General features: G+C 41.8%; 1 protein-coding gene across 16 annotated transcripts in view; it reads right to left on the bottom strand.

The window, feature by feature from the left end:
• The window catches only part of SH3KBP1 (SH3 domain containing kinase binding protein 1), a 362,174-nt gene that overhangs the window by 208,894 nt on the left and 130,638 nt on the right, over nt 1-22,642 (bottom strand). For 14 of the 16 annotated variants that reach the window (XM_054471141.2, XM_054471150.2, XM_054471145.2 and 11 more), the window contains one exon: nt 13,063-13,186. In XM_054471141.2, the coding sequence (XP_054327116.1) occupies nt 13,063-13,186 (124 nt within the window). Of the gene's footprint in view, nt 1-13,062; nt 13,187-14,065; nt 14,085-14,648; nt 14,746-22,642 lie in introns of those variants that run through there. The other 2 variants (XM_054471143.2, XM_054471138.2) reach the window with 2 other exon arrangements.

The raw sequence follows: 22,642 nt of genomic DNA on the forward strand, positions 1-22,642 counted from the left end.
TGATTTTAAAATAAATGAGAGTAACTAAATCCTTTTTGAAAATGAAGGGTGATAGGAAGGCTAAAAGCTTGCCATACAATATATTAAAATATATTATAAAGCCATAATAGTTAACCATATTAAGAATGGTAAGACAAATTAATGGTACAGAATTGAAAGCCCAAAGACTTTCATATATATATTAATATTATATGATAAATGAGGTATCATAAAATCACTGGGAAGGGCTATTCAATAAATGGTCCTGGAAAAGTGGCTATTTCAAAATAAAAATCAATTTGTATGCTAACCTCATACTACACATCAAAATTCTATACAGATTAAAATTTTGAAGTAAAAAATGAAGCCAGTATAAAAAAAGGAGATATGCTAGGTGATAATTTATTCAGAGAAATCACAAAAGAAAGCATCAATATACTAATCTACATAAAAATTTACTATTTCTGTGCATCAAAATCAATCATAAACAAAATGAAAAGCAAACAAATTGGGAAGCAAAATTTGCCATGAATGACAAAGGAATAGTACAGTAACCAGTAAAAAAAAAATAAGGATCTCAATATAAAGGGCAAAGATTATTAACAAATGACAGAAGAAAAAATGTTCAAGCACTCAATTAATCTGAGACATTCAAGCTTAGAACACTAAGCAGCACTCTCTCCACTTTAGTAGTGAGACAGATCAGTGCAAGCTTTCAGGAAATCAATTTGATAATGAATCCAAGTCCCATAAAATATACACACACTTTTGTCCAGTAATTCCACATCTAAGAAATCTTTCCTAAAGAAATCATCAGAGCTGTGAATAAAGATTTATGAGCAAAAATAGCCAACGCAGAGTTACTGACAACGGCAAGAAAAATTGGAAACATAAATGGATTCTTTCCTTTCTAGCAGAGGCTCTTTCTACGAAGCACAGAATTTAGAATATAAGAGGTTTGGCTTTTGATTTACAGAGAATCTCATTTTTTTCTCAAGAAATGAACAATAGGATGCCACAGCCAGTTCTCTACCCTTCTCAAATCGATTATCTAATATTTAGGTCACCCTTAGCAAAACAGTGTCTTTTTGATCCCTCAGACCTACTATCTCCTAGGCAACTGATTGAATAAAGAAAAATATAAAGCTTTGCTGAGAAATATATAATTTTAAAGACTTGAATAAATGGAATGACACATCTTGTCCCTCAGCTGTGGGAAGGGGGTTAGTGGTAGGGGACATAAAAGAGAAAGAGGCAGGCAGACAGACATAGCATTTTAACCCCCGTTTGTGTTGTATTTTTTAATAGCTTTATTGAGATATAATTTACATACCATAAAATTTACCCATTTCAAGTGTACAATTAAATGGATTTATGTATCTGCAAGATTGTACAGCCATGACAGCAGTGTAATTTTAGAACATTTCTATCACCCCAAAAAGAAACTTCACGCCCACCAAAAATCACTTTCCATTCCCACCTTCAGCTTTAGGCAAACACTAATCTACTTTCTATCTCTAGGGATTTGCTTATTCCGCACGTTCATGTCAATGGAATCATACAATATGTGGTCTTTGGTGACTGGCTTCTTTCACTTAGCATAATGTTTTCAAGGTTCATCCATATATGAGGACTTCATTCCTTCTTACGATACTCCATTTTGTGTATAGACCACATTTTGTTCAGCCATTCATCCACTGCTGGACATCTGGGTTGTTGCCACTGTTTGGCTATTATGAATAATGCTGCTATGAACATTCATGTACAGTTATGTGTGGACATATATGTTTTCATTTTTCTAGAGTCTGGAATACTGGGTCATGTGGGTGACTGTTTTCCAAAGTGGCTGTACCATTTTACATTTCCACCAGCAGTGGGTGAGTTGTTCATACTATTCCCTTACAATCCTTTTAATTTCTCTTAAGATTGATAGTGATGTTCGCCTTTAATTCCTCATATAGTAACTTAAATCTTCTCTCCTTTTTTCTTGATCAGTGTAGATAAGGTTTATCAAGTTTGTTGATCATTTCTAAGGATCAACTATTTGTTTCATTGATTTTCTATAGTTTTTCGATTCTCTATTTCATTTATTTCCACTGTAACCTTTATCATTTCCTTCTTTCTGCTTGCTTTGAGTTTAGTTTGCTTTCCTTTTCTAGTTTCTTAAAGTAGAAAGGCTATTAATTTGAGATCTGTCTTCTTTTTGTATATAGGCATTTGCAGCTGTCAGTTTCACTTGAAACACTGCTTTAGCCACAGGCAGTACATTTTTGTATGTCATGTTTTCATTTTCATTAATTTGAAAGTATTTTAAAATTTCCCTTGTGAATTCTTCTTTGGTCCATTGGTTATTTAGGAGCATACTGCTTAATTTCTACGTAACTGTGAATTTCCCCAATTTCCTTCTATTGTTGATTTCTAATTTAATTCCAGTGTGATTGGAGAACATACTTCGTATGATTTTAATCCTTCTAAATTTACTGAGACTCTTTTTTTTTGTTTGTTTTTGTTTTTGTTTTTTTGAGACAGAGTCTTGCTCAGTCGCCCAGGCTGGAGTGTAGTGGCGCAATCTCGGCTCACTGCAAGCTCCGCCTCCCGGGTTCACGCCATTCTCCTGCCTCAGACTTTCAAGTAGCTGGGACTACGGGCGCCCGCCACCATGCCCGGCTAATTTTTTTGTGTTTTTAATAAAGACGGGGTTTCACTGTGTTAGCCAGGATGATCTCAATCTCCTGACCTTGTGATCCACCCGCCTCAGCCTCCCAAAGTGCTGGGATTATAGGCGTGAGCCACCGCGCCTGGCCACTGAGACTTCTTTTACAGCCTAGCATATGGTCCATCCTGGAGAAGGTTCCATGTGCATGTGATCACAGGTTGTTTCATGAAAACACATTTTATTATTTTCCATAAATCTCTAATTTCTTCCCAATGCTCTGGGGTCTTACTAGCAGTTTACTACTTTTAATAGCAATTACTACTGTATTCAGTGAGTGACACCCTACCCCACTTCACTCTATTGCCTCCCTATCCCAAAACCTATTTTCTTTACTCATTTTTAATCTTCACAATTGCCCTGAGGGAATTAACAAGAGCATTTCCTTGTTTTACAAATGGGAAACTTGGAAACACAGGGGGAATCTGCAACTTGTCTAAAGTGCTGCAGAAGCTGTGGAGGTGCAGCAGGAGTGGTCTGGGGCCTCCCAACAGCCATCCTCCCTGCAATAAGGTCCTGCTGCCACTGAGCCTATTCAGGTCTCCAGAGAAACACAAATGCGACAAGCAGGCTAGTCCTCCTCAAATGCTCTTTTTCATGCAGAGGCACATGCAGAGGAAGCTTCTGGCTGGTCTCTCTTTCCCTTCCTGGTTGAAACAATGAGGGCAGCCCACCTGGCACTGCAGCTGGGCCCGCTGTTGGCCTAATCATGAGTAAGGGAGGTGGGCCATGAAATGTCCTCATTGTTTGGGTACAACAGTCTCAAGGCTTCAGAAGCACAAAAAACCAAGAATCCAAAGACTAAGCTGAGGCTTCACATGGCATCAGAGAGACCAGGCTGTGATGACAGATCAACAGACATAATTAGAAGAAAATGCCCCTTTTCCAGAGTTTACTGCAAGTGAATATAGCTGCTGTCCCCATACAATGCAACAAATGCAACCAGCACCTAAATATCATCTACCTCTAATTACTTTTTTTTTTTGAGGCGGGGTCTCGCTCTGTCACCCAGGCTGGAGTGCGGTGGTGCGATTTCAGCTCACTGCAACCTTCACTTCTGAGGCTCAGACAATCCTCCCACTTCAGCCTCCCAAGTGGCTGGGACTACACGCACACACTGCCATGCCCGGCTAAATTTTGTATTTTTTATAGAGACTATATCTCACCATGTTGCCCTGGCTGGTCTTGAACTCCTGGGCTTAAGAGATCCTCCAGCTTTGCCCTCCCAAAGTGTTGGGATTACAGGCATAAGTCATCACACCTGGCCTGATTACCTTTCATTAATCTAGCAGCTCCCTACCCAGAAAAACTTCCCTTTGGAAAGGAGGCTCCCATGCGGGGCTTAGCTAAGGCCAGAGCCGAGGAGTGTCCTTTTCAATTCCCTGGGCAGAGGCTCCATGTTCGTTCGCCTGGGATGTCAATAAGTGAGTCCCTCTGTAACCTCTGTAACTCTGTGATTCCAGAATTCTAAAAAGGCAGGCTATGTGGTTTTTCCTCACAACCCCACATGTGGATTTATTACTTGAACTCAAATGCCAGCCTGTTTCACTAGTAGGGAGAGAAGAACAAGGCTCTTCTTTATAAACGTTCAGTGTTTTAATGGTATCAAGAAAAGCTAAGACTTCTGTCTTTCAATCAAAGCAAGTAGAGAAGGCAATGAGACTATGTTGACTATGTACAGACTGTCATCATAATAAAAACCACCTCTGGAATCGCAGGTTCCGTCGTGATCCAAGTCCCAGGTAGACCTGAACACCCTGGCCTTACCAGTTGTTAGGTTGGGTCCCCTCAGCCTGCTTTTCATGCCAAAGCCCAGACTAGGACTTCCACTCATGTGTCTAAGTCTCATTCTTAGATACAAGGACCCAAGAAATGATCAGAGGGAAAATTCCCTTTCAGCTTGTCACTTGAAAAACTACCAAAAGGACTGGCTTTCAAGTTTCAGATTCAAAGAATGTTCTCCTAGCATCATCTAACTCATGTTTTTTGACAGCACAGGCTTAAGAAGCCTCACCACTCATTTCTCTGAGTGCCAGCACCACCATCTCCACTCACTTACTCAAACATTTCCCATGAGAGGTGGAACCTGAAGATTATCTTGGGATGCTTACAGAGCTCCTTGTCCTGTATCTTAAAGCCCGACATATCCCAAAGTGGAGTCTTAACTAGTATTCAATAACATGCAGTTCCATGATCAAAGATAAGCAGGTCTCCTTACCATAGGCCATCTGAGAGCCTGTACTATGCTAATGTGCTTGTCAGTCTCCAAGATGGTGTTAGTGCTGCAGCTGAAATTTGACCAGAGAGGCAATTTTCTCTCCCCGCTCGTCTGCCTGTCTCTCCCCGCATCCCTCCTTTGTGGAATAGTCAGAAAGGCTATAATTCCATACAACACACACTGAGAAATGCTGGGCTGGTTTCTATCTGAGCATGTCACGCTTGGTGCAAGGTCTCGTCACTAGTAGATGGAAATATACAATAGGACCCACTTTCACGACATGCCTCATACAAACTTGGGCACACTAAGATCCAACTCAGGCCTTGTGAAAATAAGCACCATATACAATGGTGCGATGTGATTGAACCCAAAGCTATCCTGAGAGCCTAGTGTACTGTGTGGAGCTTGCACAGTTCCGGCATTCTATATCGTGTGAATTATAAACTCCTCTGCAACATGAGCAAACTTCAGTGGGCACCGATTATACGGACTCTGACTTTTACAAAGGTACTTAAGGATTCATGTCAGCAATGCAAAAAAAAAAAAAAAGACGTCAGACTCAGCCAGGCACAGTGGCTCATGCCTGTAATCCCAGCACTTTGGGAGGCCGAGGCGGGCGGATGACTTGAGGTCAGGAGTTCGAGACCAGCCTGACCAACATGGCGAAACCCCATCTCTACTAAAAATACAAAAATTAGCCGGGCATGGTGGCAGGTGCCTATAATCCCAGCTATTCAGGAGGCTGAGGCAGGAGAATGGCTTGAACCCAGGTGGCGAAGGTTGCAGTGAGCTGAGATCATGCCACTGTACTCCAGCCTAGGGGAAAGAGCGAGACTCTGCCTCCAAAAAAAAAAAAAAAAAAAAAAAAAAGACTTACATGTGCCTTACGCAGAGAGTTTGGAACTCTGCTGAATGCATTATTCCCATAGAAGCAAAGTTATAAATGGTGATTAAGTTCCTAGACTGACCCACAATGCAGCTAAAACAAGTCACATCTGCAATATTATCAACAACTAAAAACTGAAAAATAACGAGATTAAATAAAAGACATTTTTATTTATCAAAAATACTTATGTTCAGTGACATACCAAGCGGGGGCAGTCTGTGCCCAGGCGAGAAGGGGGCTGCCTGTAGAGAATTCACAAACAATAATGAAACAATAATGAAGCCAAAAAGTTAGTTGGCTTTTTACTTTCACCACCTGCTGACAATTGAAAACAACATTGGTAATAAAATATTGCTCCTTTGAGGAAAAATTGGTTCAACAAAAAGTGAAGAAGTAGTTAAGGGTACTTGGAGCTATTAAGGAGGAGATTTTGGCATACATACCTACAGGGATTTCAGTGTGATTCTTTATTTTGTCCAAATTAATATCTATAACTAGAGTCATGCCTATGGGAGTCCTTTTTTTTTTAAATCCTCATGAACAATAATCCTGGTCCATAGGGGTATCACAGATAGAACAAGGATCAGGACACAGATTCTATGAGTTCAAAGAGCAATTCTTAGGCGAAAAAGCAAATGGGCTAAAAAAAATCCATAAGTAATGTGAGAAGCCATGGGTCTGGGATGGAATTGCACAAATAGTGAACACTGAGTCCGAGGAATCAAAGGCATCCTCCATCAAGATTCTCCCAAGGAGAAGGAAAAGGTGGGCAGAAAGAGGAGCTTCCTAGGAGAGCCACCAGGTGGAGCCACCACCACAAACCCACTTCATGGCTTGTCCTCTGGGTGGATTTGGGCGGACACCCCAGGAGTATGGCGGGAGTCTTAAACCCACGACTAACCCATGGGAGACTCATTAGTGTTAATGCCTTGAAATCAGAAGACACAGAGATAGAAAGGAGATTAAACATAACAGAAAAAAAAAATCTAAAAACCAATTTTATCAATGACCCACACATAATCGCAACACATGATGGCTATACCCTTCTATGTAGTTCTTACCATGCATTTCACCACCCCTCACTCTAGGCTCAATAGGTTCAGAAAATAACATGAAAAAGGGTAACACACACTCTAACATCAATTGCTGATGCTAACAACGCAGTGTCCCAATAAAACTTGCCAGAAATGCAGCCAGGGATCAGTTGGTTTAAAAGACTTCTTTAAAGGCTCTTGACTCCCGAGCTTTTGAGAATGAAGGCCCACTGGAAAATAAGACTATAGATGCATATACAGATACATTCACACAGATGTATATATTACTGAATGACTATGTATCATATCCATCCCCATTCACTGCCAGATCGCCAGATTTTCATTTCCCCTGGGAAAGACCAGATCAGGTGACAGCCAAGAGCTTCTACACAACAGTAATGTCTTCTGTTAACTCTTATTCTATCTGTCCATAAACACCAGCTCCTTAAGTCAAATAAACAGGCAATCTTGAAACTCAAAGAAAAGTCTGACCCCAAATGGCACATTTTCAGATTCCCAGTTAACTGGTGAGAATTCACATTTATTTCTCCAAAAGAAAATTTGAAAGAAACAAAGTCTCATCTCTACAAACAAACCCCCAGATCTCACATTTACCTTAAACAACAAACCACTGGCAAACCAAAGAGGTTGACATTTTCTTTATTAAGGACATACTTTTTTCCATCCTTTGTTTACAGTTTCATTTCTGCCAAAGAGCTCACGGCCTATCAAGATCCACGCCACCGCCCTGGCGCCATGAGGAGCATTCTAGGCCCTCACACTAAAAGCTAGAAAAAACGTTTCCCCTTCAGGGGAAGGGGGGAAAGGACGGGCGGTCACTTAGATCTGTTTAGGGCTTGGAATGACCAGTGCTGAAACTATGAGAAGAAAGGTAAACGTTAAGCAATCTTCTGTCAGCTACAGGTAGCAGACCAAAATGGAGAGCCCTTCCGTGTGGTAAACACGAGGCCCATGTTAATGTGGAAGAACTTCTGCACTAACTTTTAAAGCAACAGTGTGTCATCAGAGGAAGAGCAGCCGTTGATCCCTCTGTTAAGGAAAACTTTTGAATGGAACCTGTCTGAAGGATTAAACACACCAGAAATGAACCCACAGAGCAATGTTCTACAATCAGTCATATCCACATATCAATTCAGAGAGCAACCCTCCCCCATCTTAACTTGAATCTCATGAGACAGACGATCTCACCTCGTAGCATCAGAGCTAGACCTGTTACAAATAACATCTTTTAAACCGTCAGATCTTTCAGCATTAATCTCTGGAAGGGGCAGTAAAATGCAAATGCATAAAAAACCTTAAATAAAGATGGTAAAAGCAGTTTATCTTTGGGAAGGCAGATGCCAAAGTAGCAGAGCGACTTAAAAAGATGACTATAAAATACATTTTGTATCAGGAGAGCATAATAATATAGCAAAAAATAGTAAATGTGCAAAATACAATAGAGACTTACCAAACACTGAATTCATGATAAACTGGAAATAGAAACAAGGACATATAAAGCCAACCAGAAACCCACGGAGTGGCTTCACATTCAGAATGACAGAAGTAAATACAAGACACATCCCCACCTTGCCATCAAAATGATATAAGAAACGTGCAGCACTTTCTCAACGTTTCCCAAGGGATACAACAGACTGAGTTACTTGCAGGCAGGACTGGCTGGTGTTTTTCCAGTCTTTATCTGCCCCATTACCAAGCACAGGGGCAGGTGCATAGTAGGCATGCACTAAACATGCACTATTGAATGTTCGTGGGTGTCTACCAAAAAGTGAGGAAGGAACAATGTCCAAAATTCCAGGCAACAGGAGAGGTTCAGAGAGAGGCAGAGATACATCTTCTCTGCATGCACTGTTAATAATGCAAACGAGAACCCTGAGATGGAACCTGGTCCTCACACGGGCCAGCAGGGTATTGATGACAGCCTGGATACTTAACTGATCACATGAATAAAGTTAACCAGGAAATCCTTCTAAGGATCAAATAATTTTTTCTTTTTTGTTGTTGTTTTTTGTTTTGAGATAGGGTCTCACTCTGGCACCCAGGCTGGAGTGCAGTGGCACTATCACAGCTCACTGCAGCCTCGACCTTCTGGGCTTAAGTGATTCTCCCACCTCAGCCTCTTGAGTAGCTAGGACTACAGGTGCATGCCACCACACCCAGCTAATTGTTTTATTTTTTTAGAGATGGGGTCTTGCTATGTTGCCCAGGCTGGTCTTGAGCTCCTGGGCTCAAGCAATCCTCTCACCTCAGCCTCCCAGAATGCTGGCATTACAGGAATGAGCCACTGTGTCCAGCTTGATTTATTTCATTTTTAATTCAAGTAGATAAGAGTCTATATTCAAATGGACAAAAATCCACTGTTCATTTTCAAGAACCTATTTAGGATATTTGCTAACTGTTCAAACTTCCGTTTTATTCAATTTTTCTTCTAAACTCAACATTTGAATGCGTTTTTTTGTTTGTTTGTTTGTTTGTTTTTTGAGATGGAGTTTCACTCTTGTTGCCCAGGCTGGAGTGGCACAATCTTGGCATTTGAATGCTTTTTTAAAAAAGTCTCTATATATCAATGCTCCAATTTAGGAGGGCCCATCATTCTCTTTTATGGGTTTAATGATAGAAGGAACAAAAGGATAAATCATTCTTTGAAGAAAACATACAACTCTTTTCTGTCTGGTTCATCAAGAGAATGACATTTGGCTCCAAGTAAAGTTTTCACATTTTCTGGCTTAACTCATCAATATACTGGAGTCTGGGATAACTTCAGAACATACAACATCCATGCTGCAAGTTTAAATGAAAAATGACTTCTTATTCCTCAGGAAAGGCTTGTTTTAAGCAGGAAGCTCTTTCACTGTGACTCAGGTAAGGACTACAGAAATGGCCAGAAGTGGGCACAGACACAAGTGCCCCTAAGGTTCTAATGCCAGAATGTATAGCCATTGGCTGCCAAGTCAGCTGGGAGGACGTACTTTCTCTCTCTCAATTCCAGTCACATCATCTTCTCAAATGAAAAGCCAGCCAGTCACAGTGGCTTATACCTGTAATCCCAGTGCTCTGGGAGGCTGGGGTAGGAGGCTTGCTTGAGCCCAGGCGTTCAAGACTAGCCAGGCAACATGGCAAAACCCCAGCTCTACAAAAAATCAGTAAATTAGCCAGGTGTGGTAGCTCGTACCTTGTAGTCCCAGCTACTCAGGAGGCTGAGGTGGGAGGATCACCTGAGCCTGGGGAGGTCGAGGCTGCAGTGAGCCATGATCGCGCCACTGCACTCCAGCCTGGATGTCAGAGTGAGAGCCTGGGTGTCAGAGTGAGACCGTTTCAAAAAAAAAGAAAGAAAGAAAGAAAGAAAAAAAAAAAAAGCCCATGGAGTCATTCCAGTACCCCCTAAATCAACTCTGCAGACGTTTGCAAACGTTAAAGCTGAAAAGTGAAACTAATCAGTCCCCAAACTAAGGTTTCCATAGCCCTGGCTTTTTCTCAAGGCTATGAATAGCTTCCTTCAAACCCAAGATGTCTTCTGACCTTATGCAGGCGTCTGGGGAAGGTGAGCTCATCCCACAATGTGAGGGACTACTACCTGTTTGCAGTTGCTGCAAAGTGAGGCATGTCACAAGATGCAAAAACAGCTGGACACAATTGGGCAAACTTCTTCAGCTAGGACTATCTCAAGTTCAGGACCCAATGAAGTGGTTAAGTTTCAGACTCATGATAGAAATAGATGTCAATCTTTCATTATTAAACCAACTTCAAGCATGTATCAAATGATAAGGTCCATATACAGAAAACAGTCATCTCATCTTTGATCAAGTTGAAGGAAGAGAACTTGTGTTCGTTCTATTAAATCCTTACAAGGGTCCAAGACTGAATCACAAGGTGGACTCAACTCACATCCTCTAAGATCCCATGTTAGCGAATCAAAGCAGGCTGTTAATAAATCCTGAAAGCAACTTCCTTCCCTAATAGCCACAACAACAGTAATAGACCAAAACATCCGAAAGGTTGCTGGAGACAAAGCTTGATGATGGAAACAAAGGGCGAGGAGGCCCCTTCAGTCACTTATGGTAACTCATAAAACTTTAAAAATTAGTTGGACCGAAGTGTTTACAAGTAACTAGAATCATCCCACAGATTTAGCCTCTGATCCTTGTTTTAAGGGAGGAAAAAAGTGTTTTTTTCATTGATTTTGGGTGGGAAAAAAATGTAGCTTTTGAGCTCAGTACAATGAACTATTTATCTGGCCTGACAAGGCCAATCAATCTACCCCCGCTGTTTATTATAAGGGGTAGCAGAATACTGGTAGTCTTGACGGGTGGGGGAGGGCCAGAGGCAGCCCTGGGCCTGGTACACAATGCTTCCCTTCAGCTGGAAATTTATGTTAGGCCCAGGTGACCCAGGAGGTCAGGGTGAAGCCTCGGACAGAATGAAGATGATTTGTTATAGACTTCATATTTACAGAATGCCTCCGTGTACTCAGGTCCCACAACCACCGGCAGATTCCACATATAAAATGCCTCAGAATGAAAGGTTGGCCATAACCAGGCTGCAGGTCCAAGGCAGAAGGCTTTCAAAATGGAATGTAAGGCAGTAAGGCATCCCTCTGCATTCCAATTTTTGGTGAATGAAAAATTCCATAGGGGAACTCAGAGGCCAGATTTTCAATCGTGAAGAGATAATCATCTGAAAAATTTTATTCCTTCGTTGATTTAAAGTTCTCAGGTAATTTTGCTAAACTCATCCAAATAATTACCTCAATTCCTTAATTAATTCCTTATCTTGTTAAATTAATTAATTACTTTAAATCTCTTATTGACTTGACAAAAACCAGGGCTGGCCAAAGAGGCCTTGCCGCTGGTCAACAGGCATGTAATTGCCGTGCCCACGGACCCAAGAGGCAGGTGGAGGAATGGGAGGGCTCCTTCTCGTTGGTTTGGAAGTGCAGAAAGAACACACACTGAACTCTAGCTCACCAAATCCAATGAATGCAGGTCTCAGGAGTTTGAGAGCTTATTTGCAAGAATGCAGGAGGCACTTTTGGGCAAGACTGTAGTTTTACAGCAAAGGGCACTTAATTCTTAAAATGGGAAATCCCCTGCTTTGGTAGGATGAATTTAACAAAACGAGAAAAGAAAGAAAATCCTATAGCTGCTAACCAACGTGGGCCTCCAGCCAATATTTGATCTGAATAATTCAAAAAGGGAAATGTAACCCAGGGCAGCTGGAGGCAGTAGAGGAAGAGACAGGGAGGAAGAGACAGGAAGGAAGAGAGGCACAAAGCTATGATCAATGGGCAGTTTACTGGACAAATTCTTATCCTGTCTAAATTTTATGAAAGATTAGCTGTTCTTCCTCCCCACGGTTATAAACTTGCCTTCTTTTTTTCTGGTTAATGGAACCCTTTGCTAATCTAGTTCCTGTGCCTGCTTTCGAACAGCTCTCTATTTCTCTTTAAGGAAGTAATAAGCCCACTAAAAGCTGGCAGCCAAGCGCTAACCTACAGGCATGCTCAGCATGTGCCCTGGCTGGTCCAAGGTCGGGAAAAACGGAGGGACCCTAGTGTGCCCACAGTATAAAATTGAGTGGGGTCGTCTCTGCAGTCTTCTATTCTCTCTCACATTATTTCAAACAATTATTACCAAGAGGGGATGGGAGAAAAAACAAAACTCCAACAAGCTGATACCTGAAAATCTGCCTTGAGGTCTCAAAAGAGAGAAAACAAGATTGCTAAAGGTCTTCTGGTCAGACAGATGTGTTAGCTACATCTTTGCACATTCTGCCTCACAAACTCAGAGAGTCAGGGTCTGCGCTAGGGAGCCTGGCAGTTGGAGAGAGAAATAACTTGATAAGGTTTGCCTTAAATTAAAAGGACAGTGTGGTCAGACACACTGCTCAGGCCTGCACCACAGCATTCTCTAAATTCACCTTTCATCCATAAAAATAGATATGAAAGTGAAATCTAAAGCCCCAGAAAAATCATCATTTACAAATGTAGTCCACTTTCCCACTGTCAAAAAATATTTTTATTAGTTCCCTTTATTACAGTTACTATACATATAGTCACTTGCCAAGTGTGTATGTGTGTATCCAAAATATATACCAAAAACCAAAAGGACAAACTCTATTCAATTTTTCAGCAATATAAAGTTTGACACAGTTCACCAGAAGTTTCCAGCTTTTGTTTGTGTGCAGGGAGGGAACCTCTTTTCCTTTTCCATACCTCTCTTATTGGTTCTTAAAATCGTTTCAGAAGACAGCAAAGAGTTTCCACTGGGCACTTCATGCAGGGGCTTTTCTGGAGCTTTGTTGGTGAGAGGGTCTTTCTTCATCTCTTTCTTTATTTCCTGTGAGGACAGATAAAAGGAAAACAAGATTATAGTTTGAAACTTTAGAATGCCTCTTGGACTATCTTAAGCTTCATCTTTCTGGAAATGAACGATAGCAATGCCAACTTAGCATAACATCATGTTTTAAAAACACCATTTTCCATATATTTTTGTAGTTTTCTTACATTTATTAGAAAAGCACCTGGTCCTATAAAGTGGAATAAGCCCCAGTATGGTGAGGCGACCTTATGTAACTATGGCCATTCCATGTGACTATAAAGAGAATGAGTGAAACATAAAAGCCACCATACAGCTCTAAGTAACAGCCTGTTCTTGTTAAACAATGACAAGCTTTGGCCAAGCAGACTCACCCCCTTAAAAAGCCTTCTGATTTATCTTCTTCTCAACAGAGATTTAAAGAAGCATATTCCCAAATTACCATTGTGCTCACAAGGATACTAAACCCAAAAGAAGATGATTCTAATGCATTTACAGTCATCAAGTTCCTCTGGCTTTTCAACTCTTGACAAAGAAAAAAAATAAGGATGGCTTATCACTCACTCTAGATCAGGGGTCAGCAAATGAAAGCTCACCACTCACTTTTGTAAAGAAAGTTTCACTAGAACACAACTATACTCATGCATTTAAGGATTTTGTACAGCTGCTTTCATGCTACACCAGCGGAACTGAGTAGTTGCAACAGAGATCAAAGTCGAAAATATCTGGCCCTTTACAGAAAAAGTTCGCTGATCCCTGCTCTAGGTAGACTCTTAATCAAAGCTCCATTAAGATCTAGATTTCTAAAATCTGATGGCTAATATAATTATTTCAAATTGCTTTAATAATTTACATAATTGTTTTAAAAAGCATTAATAGACCAAGATAATAGTGACTCACAAAGTATAATAAGTCTGTATACAGGAATTCCCCCCAAAGGAGTAAGGATTTTCTAGGCTTGTCTGAATCCATAATCACAGTAACTTGGGGAAAAGTGAAAGCTTAGGGGCTGACCCAAAGCATGGCTGAATGGCAGGAAGAGCTCAAAGATGAGGAATGCATTCCTTAAAAAGAGCCCATGAGGTAAGAAACGGGGATAGGCTCCCCCCGGAAGGAACAGAGATGCCAAATTAGGTAGAGGGCCATGATTAGGCCCGAGCAGAGGGCAGAGGCAGAAAGAAAGCAACAAAAGTTTGTCAAAACAATGCCACTCCCCGCAGCTTCCTGCACACTCAAGAGCGTGTTAGTTACCATATCCAATTCCCCAGTTGCTGACTCTGTTCACAGCAGCCTCACCCTCTCTTCCTCCCTCACCAGGGCCCCACCGGAAACCAACAACTGGGGCTGGCGCTTTGCTAGGTTGAGTGTTTCAACTGGCGTCCCAGAGGCCTAACTAGGCGAAGCTCAGCTCTAGCCCAACACCGGCACCTCTGCACACCACACAAAGCTGTGTGTGCTTGAATATATGTACACGGACACCTACCTCAGAAGCCCCAGCACCTGCTAGAGCAGCAGTTGCTGGGGGTTCCTGTAGCCTCACAGGCAGATGGCATCAGGGGACAATCTACAAACACTGCCCGCCTGAGCCACATGACAGGATGCTAACTTGGTGATGGCTGCCAGCCTGCTATGGCTCTGAAAGTAAAGACAAGCCACCAAGTGGGCTCATTTCCTCACCGGTTGCTTCTCTGGGGGAAGAACAGTTGCTCAAACCTCATTTTCCATCGCAGTGTGGGTATGACTGTGCACGCGCAAATTCCCCACCTAGACACAACGTGATGCAGTAACACAACAGAGCACAAGACCGAACTTTGCCAAGGAGTAACTCAGAGAAAGTCAGTGGGTTGAGGACGACATAGCAAGTGTCTACTTAGCACTAACTGCTAATGGCATGCAGCCGGGGAAGGGTGGGAGAAGCAGCGCCAGCATTGTGAGGCTGGGGTGGTCCCTGGAGAAAGCCTCAGAAGCCATGGTTCTCAAGAAGGCTCACCCCTACTCCCCAATGCTTCAGAGCAGCACGTGGGGAGCAGCTGGCTAGGAAGGACTGGGTTTGATCAAGAGCAGGTGCTGAAGCGCTGAGAAACTGGCACCAGGAGAGAGGCTGGCCCATAAATTCCAGATTCCATTGTTTCCCCAGTAATTGTTTACATTTGCCAAATAGAGAAGCTGAATGATAAGTGAATTGCTTAAGTTGCTTCTTTAGGTGGAAGCAGGGAGGAGACAAAACCTAAAATATGTCTTGCATTTTTTTCAGAGAAACCAATTGGACACATGGCCGTGGCAGTTAATTCTATAGGCTCCCCACCTGGATAACACCCAGGCTCAGTGCAGCCCCACCCAAAGCCAATACCTTTTCTCCAACCTGCCCCTTCTCCCAGGAAAGGGCAGCCTGTCTTCTTTGGTACCCCATCATCCACCCAATTACCCAGAGTAGAAAATTCAGTATTATCCCCCTATCTAAGCAGTCGCCCAGTCTGGCTGCATCTACTTTCTCAATCTGTTTCTTTTTTGTCCTCCTGTAGTATCTTAAAAACATAAAGGGAAAAAAATATAAATGCCAAGCAAAGGACTTGAATAGACATTTCTCCAAAGAAAACATACAAGTGGCTAATGAGCATGTGACAAGATGTTCAACATCATTAGTCATTAGGGAAATGCAAATGAAAACCACAATGAAATACCCTGTCGTACCTACTAGGATGGCTAGAATTTTAAAAGAAAACAAGTGTTGATGAGGATGTGGAGAAACTGGAATCTTTGTATATTGCTAATGGGAATGTAAAATAGGGCAGCTGCTGTGGAAAACAGTATGGCAGCTCCTTAGAAAGTTAAATATAGAATTACCATATGATCCAGCAATTCCACTTCTAGGTATATACTTAAAAGCATTGAAAGCAGGGACCCCAGCAGAATTGAAAGCTTTGCCCCCAAGGCAAACTTGTATGCCAGTGTTTACTGCAACTTTATACATAATAGCCAAAAGAAGGAAATAACCCAAGTGTCCATTAAAAGATGAATGGATAAACAAGATATGGTATACCCACGAAATGGAATATTATACAGCCTCGAAAAGGAATAAAGTTCTGATACATGCTACAACATGGATGAACCTAGAAAACATTATGCTAAGTGAAATAAAACACACAAAGGGACAAACATTGTATGAGTCCACTTACATGAAATATGTAGAATAGGCAAATTCATAGAGATAGAAAGTAGATTAGAGGTTACCTGAAAGGTTGGGAGAGGCAGAATGGGGAGTTATTGTTTGATAGTTAAAGGGTTCTCTTTGTAGTAGTGAAAATGTTTTGGACATAGATAGTACAGATAGTTGCACAACATTCTAACATAATTAATGCTACTGACTGTACACTTAAAATAACTAAAATGGTAAATTTTATGTTACATATATTACCACAATAAAATGAATAAAAGACTCCCACATGAATAGCAGCTAACATCTGAGTGCTTACCATGTGCCAAACCCTGCTCTAAGAGCTTCACCTGGACTGCAACTTTTAATCTACACTATAGCCCTACTCAGACACACACACACCAAGACCCAGGGGGCTAAGCAAACTTGCTCAAGGTCAAACAAGTAGGAGCCAGGATTGGAACTCAACCTGTCTAACTTCAGAGCTCATCTCTCTCATTTTTTTTTCTTTTGAGACAGTCTCACTCTGTTGCCCAGGCTGGAGTACAATGGCGTGATCTCAGTTCACTGCAACCTCCACTTCCGGGTTCAGGCAATGGTCATGTCTCAGCCTCCCGAATAGCTGGGATTACAGGCATGTGCCACCTCACCCAGCTAATTTTTGTATTTTTTAGTAGAGACAGAGTTTCGCCATGTTGGCCAGACTGGTCTCAAGCTCCTGACCTCAAGTAATCTACCCACCTTGGCCTCCCAAAATGCTGGGATTACAGGCGAGAGCTCATCTCTTAACCACTCTTTCCTGGAGTACTGCCGGGATTATAATCATGTCTTCCTGCCTCCAATCTCTCCCCTCCCAGTTTAGCCTCTGCATAATGGACACTCAAATGTCTGCTGTTCTTGTCAGTCCCTACAGAAATCTCCAGTTACTTCCAAAAGACCACAGGACAAGCTTTCATTCAAACACTTTTCAAATTGAACAGCAAACCACAAGTCCCTGTGTACTTGCTTCTGGCTAAAAATATCTGACATGCATGCTGACCCCACAGAACCAATTACCATGCAAATATAAGCTGGGGGGTGGTGCACTGCTTGGACAACACCTTATGTTCACAGAATCCTGACGTCATGGATTCCTATCCACAGGCTCTAAAAATAGGTGATGATGCTAGCAATGATACAACTGTACACTGGCAAAGGCTTATAAATTAAAGTGCTTTAGCAGCTATTTTTTCACTTGTTCCTAACAACAACACTGTCAGGAAAAAAAAAAAAACTGATTTTGCCAAACGTATATTTTTATACATAAGAATAATGAGACCCAGTCAGAGACGATGCAAGATCAGATGAAGGACACAAAGCTAGCAAGGGGCAGAGCTGGCCATGAGACCAAACTCTGAGCCTTCTAGGCAGAGCTCTCCTAGTACATCTCACCTCCTAAGAAGAACCAGTGGCATGACTATAGGAGGGAGACTCAAAACCACTCAGCCTGTGGCTCCAGTGGAAATCTTAGCTTCCCTCCACAATTAAGTGATGTAACAGATTGCCTTACCTATAAAGCCCAAGACTATTGAGGCCCAAATCTTTGAAGTCCCTTATTATCCATCCACATAGAAGAGCTCCTTCCTGCAGAGGAGGGTTGGCTTGGAACTAGAGCAACTCCTGCCTCTGTATAGCTGCCAACAGCCATGTACATGGAGCTCTCCGAGGTTCTGATCCAGGTCATGGGACTCTGGATTTCCTGGGACCGGGGGTTCCTAGACTCCCGTCTTTAATTGCAACTTTCTGACCATCAGGCCTGTGTTTTTTGCCATTTCTTAAGAACCTAGGTCCTATAATCTCAGTAGTAGAGGCCACACCCTGGGCCAGAATTACAGGCCATGAAGGCTTATGGAAATGCATACATAACTGCCCACATATATAAATCAGCAATGATTTTGCTTGCTTAAAGACAATATAGAACAGACAGGGTATCAGCAAACCTCTTCAGAAAGCAAAAGAAACCCAACTTCTCTTTATCTCAAATCTGATCTCTTAACAATGGAAACTCAGCATGTACAATAAAACCGAGGCCATCAATAAGATATCAATGCTGCAAGGACGCTTCAGCTGTGTCTCAAGGACCACTTGAGAAAAGGAAGAGAACTCACACCATTCCCTTCCCAAAAGCACTGTACCAAACAGAGCCTGGGATGGCTCACCCACATTCAGAGACCAAAAAGCCCCAATAATGCCACTCTGGCAAAAATTCATGACACATTCAGCGGCCTGCAAACAGCAGCCTCACCGGGCAAACAGATGATGTGCATGCAACTGCGAGCTATGCTAGGATGGTCTGCTTTCTGATAAGCTGCGTTGCCTGGATCTGGCTGGTTGCTGAGCCAAGTTGGCTACCTCTTTTCTCTTCTCCCTCACCACCCGTTTCATACTTTACAGGTACTGGTGAGTTGGCTGGGTTCAGTGTTAACTCCTTCAAATTAACTGGTCAGTCTGTCACCAAAACACTACACAGTAAAATACCAAAATATGATCATTTTGGGGGCCCCTCCCTCCTTTCATCCTTTACTTCTTTCACCATTCATAACACAGTTTAAGGCACAGGCTTCACCATGAATGGAGAATGATGCTGTGCATCAGAAAACCAGAACTAGTACTGACGTCATCATTTATCAGAGGTTGTGACCTTGGGGGCAATACTTAAAGTCTCTATGCAGCCCTTTTGTCATCTGTAAAAGAGGTCTAACAACAAACACACCATCTGAGAGGTGTCTTCAGGATCAAAGAGTGAATTAGAGAGTAGTATACAAATTGATTATCTACTCTCATTATTAAATAGCAAATACTATTTTAAAAAGAACTATACATAACAACACAGATGAAATTCACAGTCATAATGTTGAATGACAGAAGCCAGATATAAAAGATTATGTACTGTATGATTCCAATTATGTGAAACCCAACAATAGGCAAAATTAATCATTGGTGAGATATCTCAGAACAGCAGTTACCCTTGGGGAGGCATACCGGGGAGGCATACCAGGGATTCTCCTGGGAGGATGAAAATGTCCTCTAACGAGGTCTGGGTGATGGTTACACAGGTGTACATAGACCAAAATATTCATTGAACTGTACTTCTAAGACCTCTGCACTTTACTGCATGCAATTTCAATTTAAAAGAACACCACAAATGCTTAAACTGAAAGAAGACTGATTCTTTTAAATTGAAATGTGCTGATATTTTGTCCTAGGAGGCCAGAAATACACAAAGCTAGTGCTTGGGTATTTTAATGTTCATCTCAGGTGGTGAGATGTTTTCTGGGATCAACATCAATGGGGCAGGTGGTCGGAATGTGCCAGATGCACCCTATGGAGTGGGTGAGCCATGTGTGCCTCATCTCACCTATCCAATCAGATGAATGGATCTGTTTCCAAGAGGGCATCCTTGTTCTCCACCTCAGCTGTTTTCCCCCTATCTTGCCAGATTTCCCTCTCTCCTGTCACCAACAGTATTGGCACACAGAGCAGGCTGGTGCCACAGACACCAGGGAAAGCTGGGCACCACCCTGACCTGCCCAGAATGCTGGTCCTGGTACTTCTCTCTGCATTTGAAGAGCTGAGTGAGGTTGGGCAGAGCCCCCTTGGCTTAGGGTGGAAGCAGGGCAGGGGAAACAGACATCATTCATCAGCCTGCCCTCAGTCCTGCTCTATTTTTTTCTGCAGGAAAGGCTTCCTTTAGACCCAGACGTGGCTGCGGGATCACAGCTGTGCCCCCTGCACTAGTTCATAGAAAACCATTTTGCAAAATTACCACTGGCAGGAGATTTTAAAAAATCACTAAAAACAAACACTTTTACCAAGTCTACTGATCAAGAGAGCTTTGAATAGACACAGAATCCTAGAATAGCACATTGTTCCCCAACATGCATATCTCTCCCCTGACCCCACCCCGCCCCACGCAAAAGGCAATTTTGAGGAACAGCTGCCCCGTGAGTATGTTCCCTTCGTGCAGAGACTGTGCCTTCCCAGTATTTGGCTCTCTTCACAGAAGGCTGATCTGTCTCAGAACACCTGGGAAGACACAGCAAGTATTCTGAGAATATGGCAGACTACCAAGGGGAGCTTCAGCTGTAGCTATCAGATTCTGTTTCTTTAAAAAATATATCTGATTACCACAATAAAAGAAAATACCCATGCTATCAAACCACCAAGTGCACCAACTTCACTAGAGAGAACTGTAAAGAAGAAAAAAATACATAAAGTAAATATGGCAAAATATGAGGATTTAATAAAGCAAGGGTGGTGGGCACATAGGTATTTGTTATATGCTTTACATATTTCATAATTTGCCCTAAAATTACATAGCGAAACCACGTTGATGTCTCACACCACAATGGCTTTCTCATACTTAAAAACTATGCTGATGCTCAGAAAAGTGCTTTGATATATACTCATAAATATTCTGATGGTATTTTCAGCTCAAAGCTAACAAGGAAATTTCAAGAAATGTAACAGGTCTATTACCATGTTCTACGTCAATCTTTAACTGCATATTTGCAATATCATATACTTGCAGTATTATCTCCCAAGAATCACTGATAACACGAATAAGAAAATAACAAGAACATGAGAACAAGGGCAAGAAGCTCTTGACCTTCAGGAAAGGGATGAACACTATAAAGACCACAACAAGTAATAGATACTGGACAAAAATGAGAACGACTACCTTTGTGTCCCAAAGAGATAACGTTGCTTCCTGATGTACAGTGTAATTACTTGCATGACAGTTGGTGCCTTTATGTTTGCCCACACCCCACTAAACATCTAGATTATTACCACTGGATCAAAGGGTGTCAATATCAACCAGTTTGGACACTTAAAAATATCTATCAGATGAATGGCCAATTTAGTAGAGTGTTATGGGCAAGATGGCTGTCTACAGATGAAGTAGAGTATTTTCTTTTTTTTTGGTGGGGCGTAGGGAGGAGTCTTGCTCTGTCATAACCTCTGCCTCTTGGGTTCAAGCGATTCTCCTGTCTCAGTCTGCCTAGTAGCTAGGATTACAGGCACCCACCACCACATCCAGCTAATTTTTGTATTTTTAGTAAAGACCCAGTTTCACCATGTTGGCCAGGCTGGTCTCAAACTCCTGACCTCAAGTGATCAGAAGCAGAATATTCTCAATTGAGCCCAAAGCTGCAACAACATGGAGATCTGTATCATCCCTATAAAGATACGGCTGGATCACTATCAACTTCTCACCTTAAAAGATGCAGATCAGGCTTAGGAGCAGAAGGAAGAAGATGATACAGTAAGAAAATTCATGTAGTCCCTAACTTTTTTAAAAAAACAAGCAATACTTATTTCTTTATTTAACTGGGAATATTAGACATTCAAAATGAATTTACTCATTTAAAAATTAAACCTTTAAAGCACTAGAAGAAAATAAAGAATGTTTCTACAATCTCAGAAAGGCAAAGATAATTTAACACTCTGACACAGAATTTAGAAGCTGGAAAAGAAAGGGTCAATAAATTACAGAATGGCGGGCACAGTGGCTCACGTCTGTAATCCCAGCACTTTGGGAGGCCAGGCAGGCAGATCACGAGGTCAGGAGTTTGAGACCAGTCTGGCCAACATGGTGAAACCCTGCCTCTACTAAAGATACAAAAAATTATCAGGGTGTGGTGGCACGTGCCTGTAATCCTAGCTACTTAGGAGGCAGAGGCAGGAGAATCGCTTGAACCCAGGAGGCGGAGGTTGCAATGAGCCAAGATTGTGCCATCGGACTCCAGCCTGGGCGACAGGGTGAGACTCTGTCTCAAAATAAATAAATAAATAAATAAAAATAAATTACAGAAAACTAAGAATATAACATAGCAAACAACAACAACAACAAAATTCATCGACGAAGACAAAAGACAAACTGGGGGAATGTTGCCTCTTCTATAAAGAGAGCTCCTTCTACAAAGTATCAGCAAAAGATTAATAACCCAACAAAAAAATAGCAAAGGACAGGTCACATAAAAAAGAAAAAAGTGACTCAAACATACAACAAGATGCTTAACTGCATTCACGATGAGAGAAGAGAGACAGACCCTCTCAAATTGTTTTATACCGTTTTATACTCAGAAAAAGAAAGAGAAGCGAAACTAATGTCAGGTAGCCTGGCGCCTGGGAACCAGACCTGAAACTAGGCCTGGGCCTGCCTGACCTAAGCCTGGTAGTTAAAGATCGACCCCTGACCTAACCGGTTATGTTATCTATAGATTCCAGACATTGTATGAAAAGGCATTGTAAAAATCTCTGTCCTGTTCTGTTTCGTTCTG

The sequence above is a fragment of the Pongo pygmaeus genome, chromosome X (assembly GCF_028885625.2).
Source record: "Pongo pygmaeus isolate AG05252 chromosome X, NHGRI_mPonPyg2-v2.0_pri, whole genome shotgun sequence".
NCBI classification, from domain to species: Eukaryota; Metazoa; Chordata; class Mammalia; order Primates; family Hominidae; genus Pongo; species Pongo pygmaeus.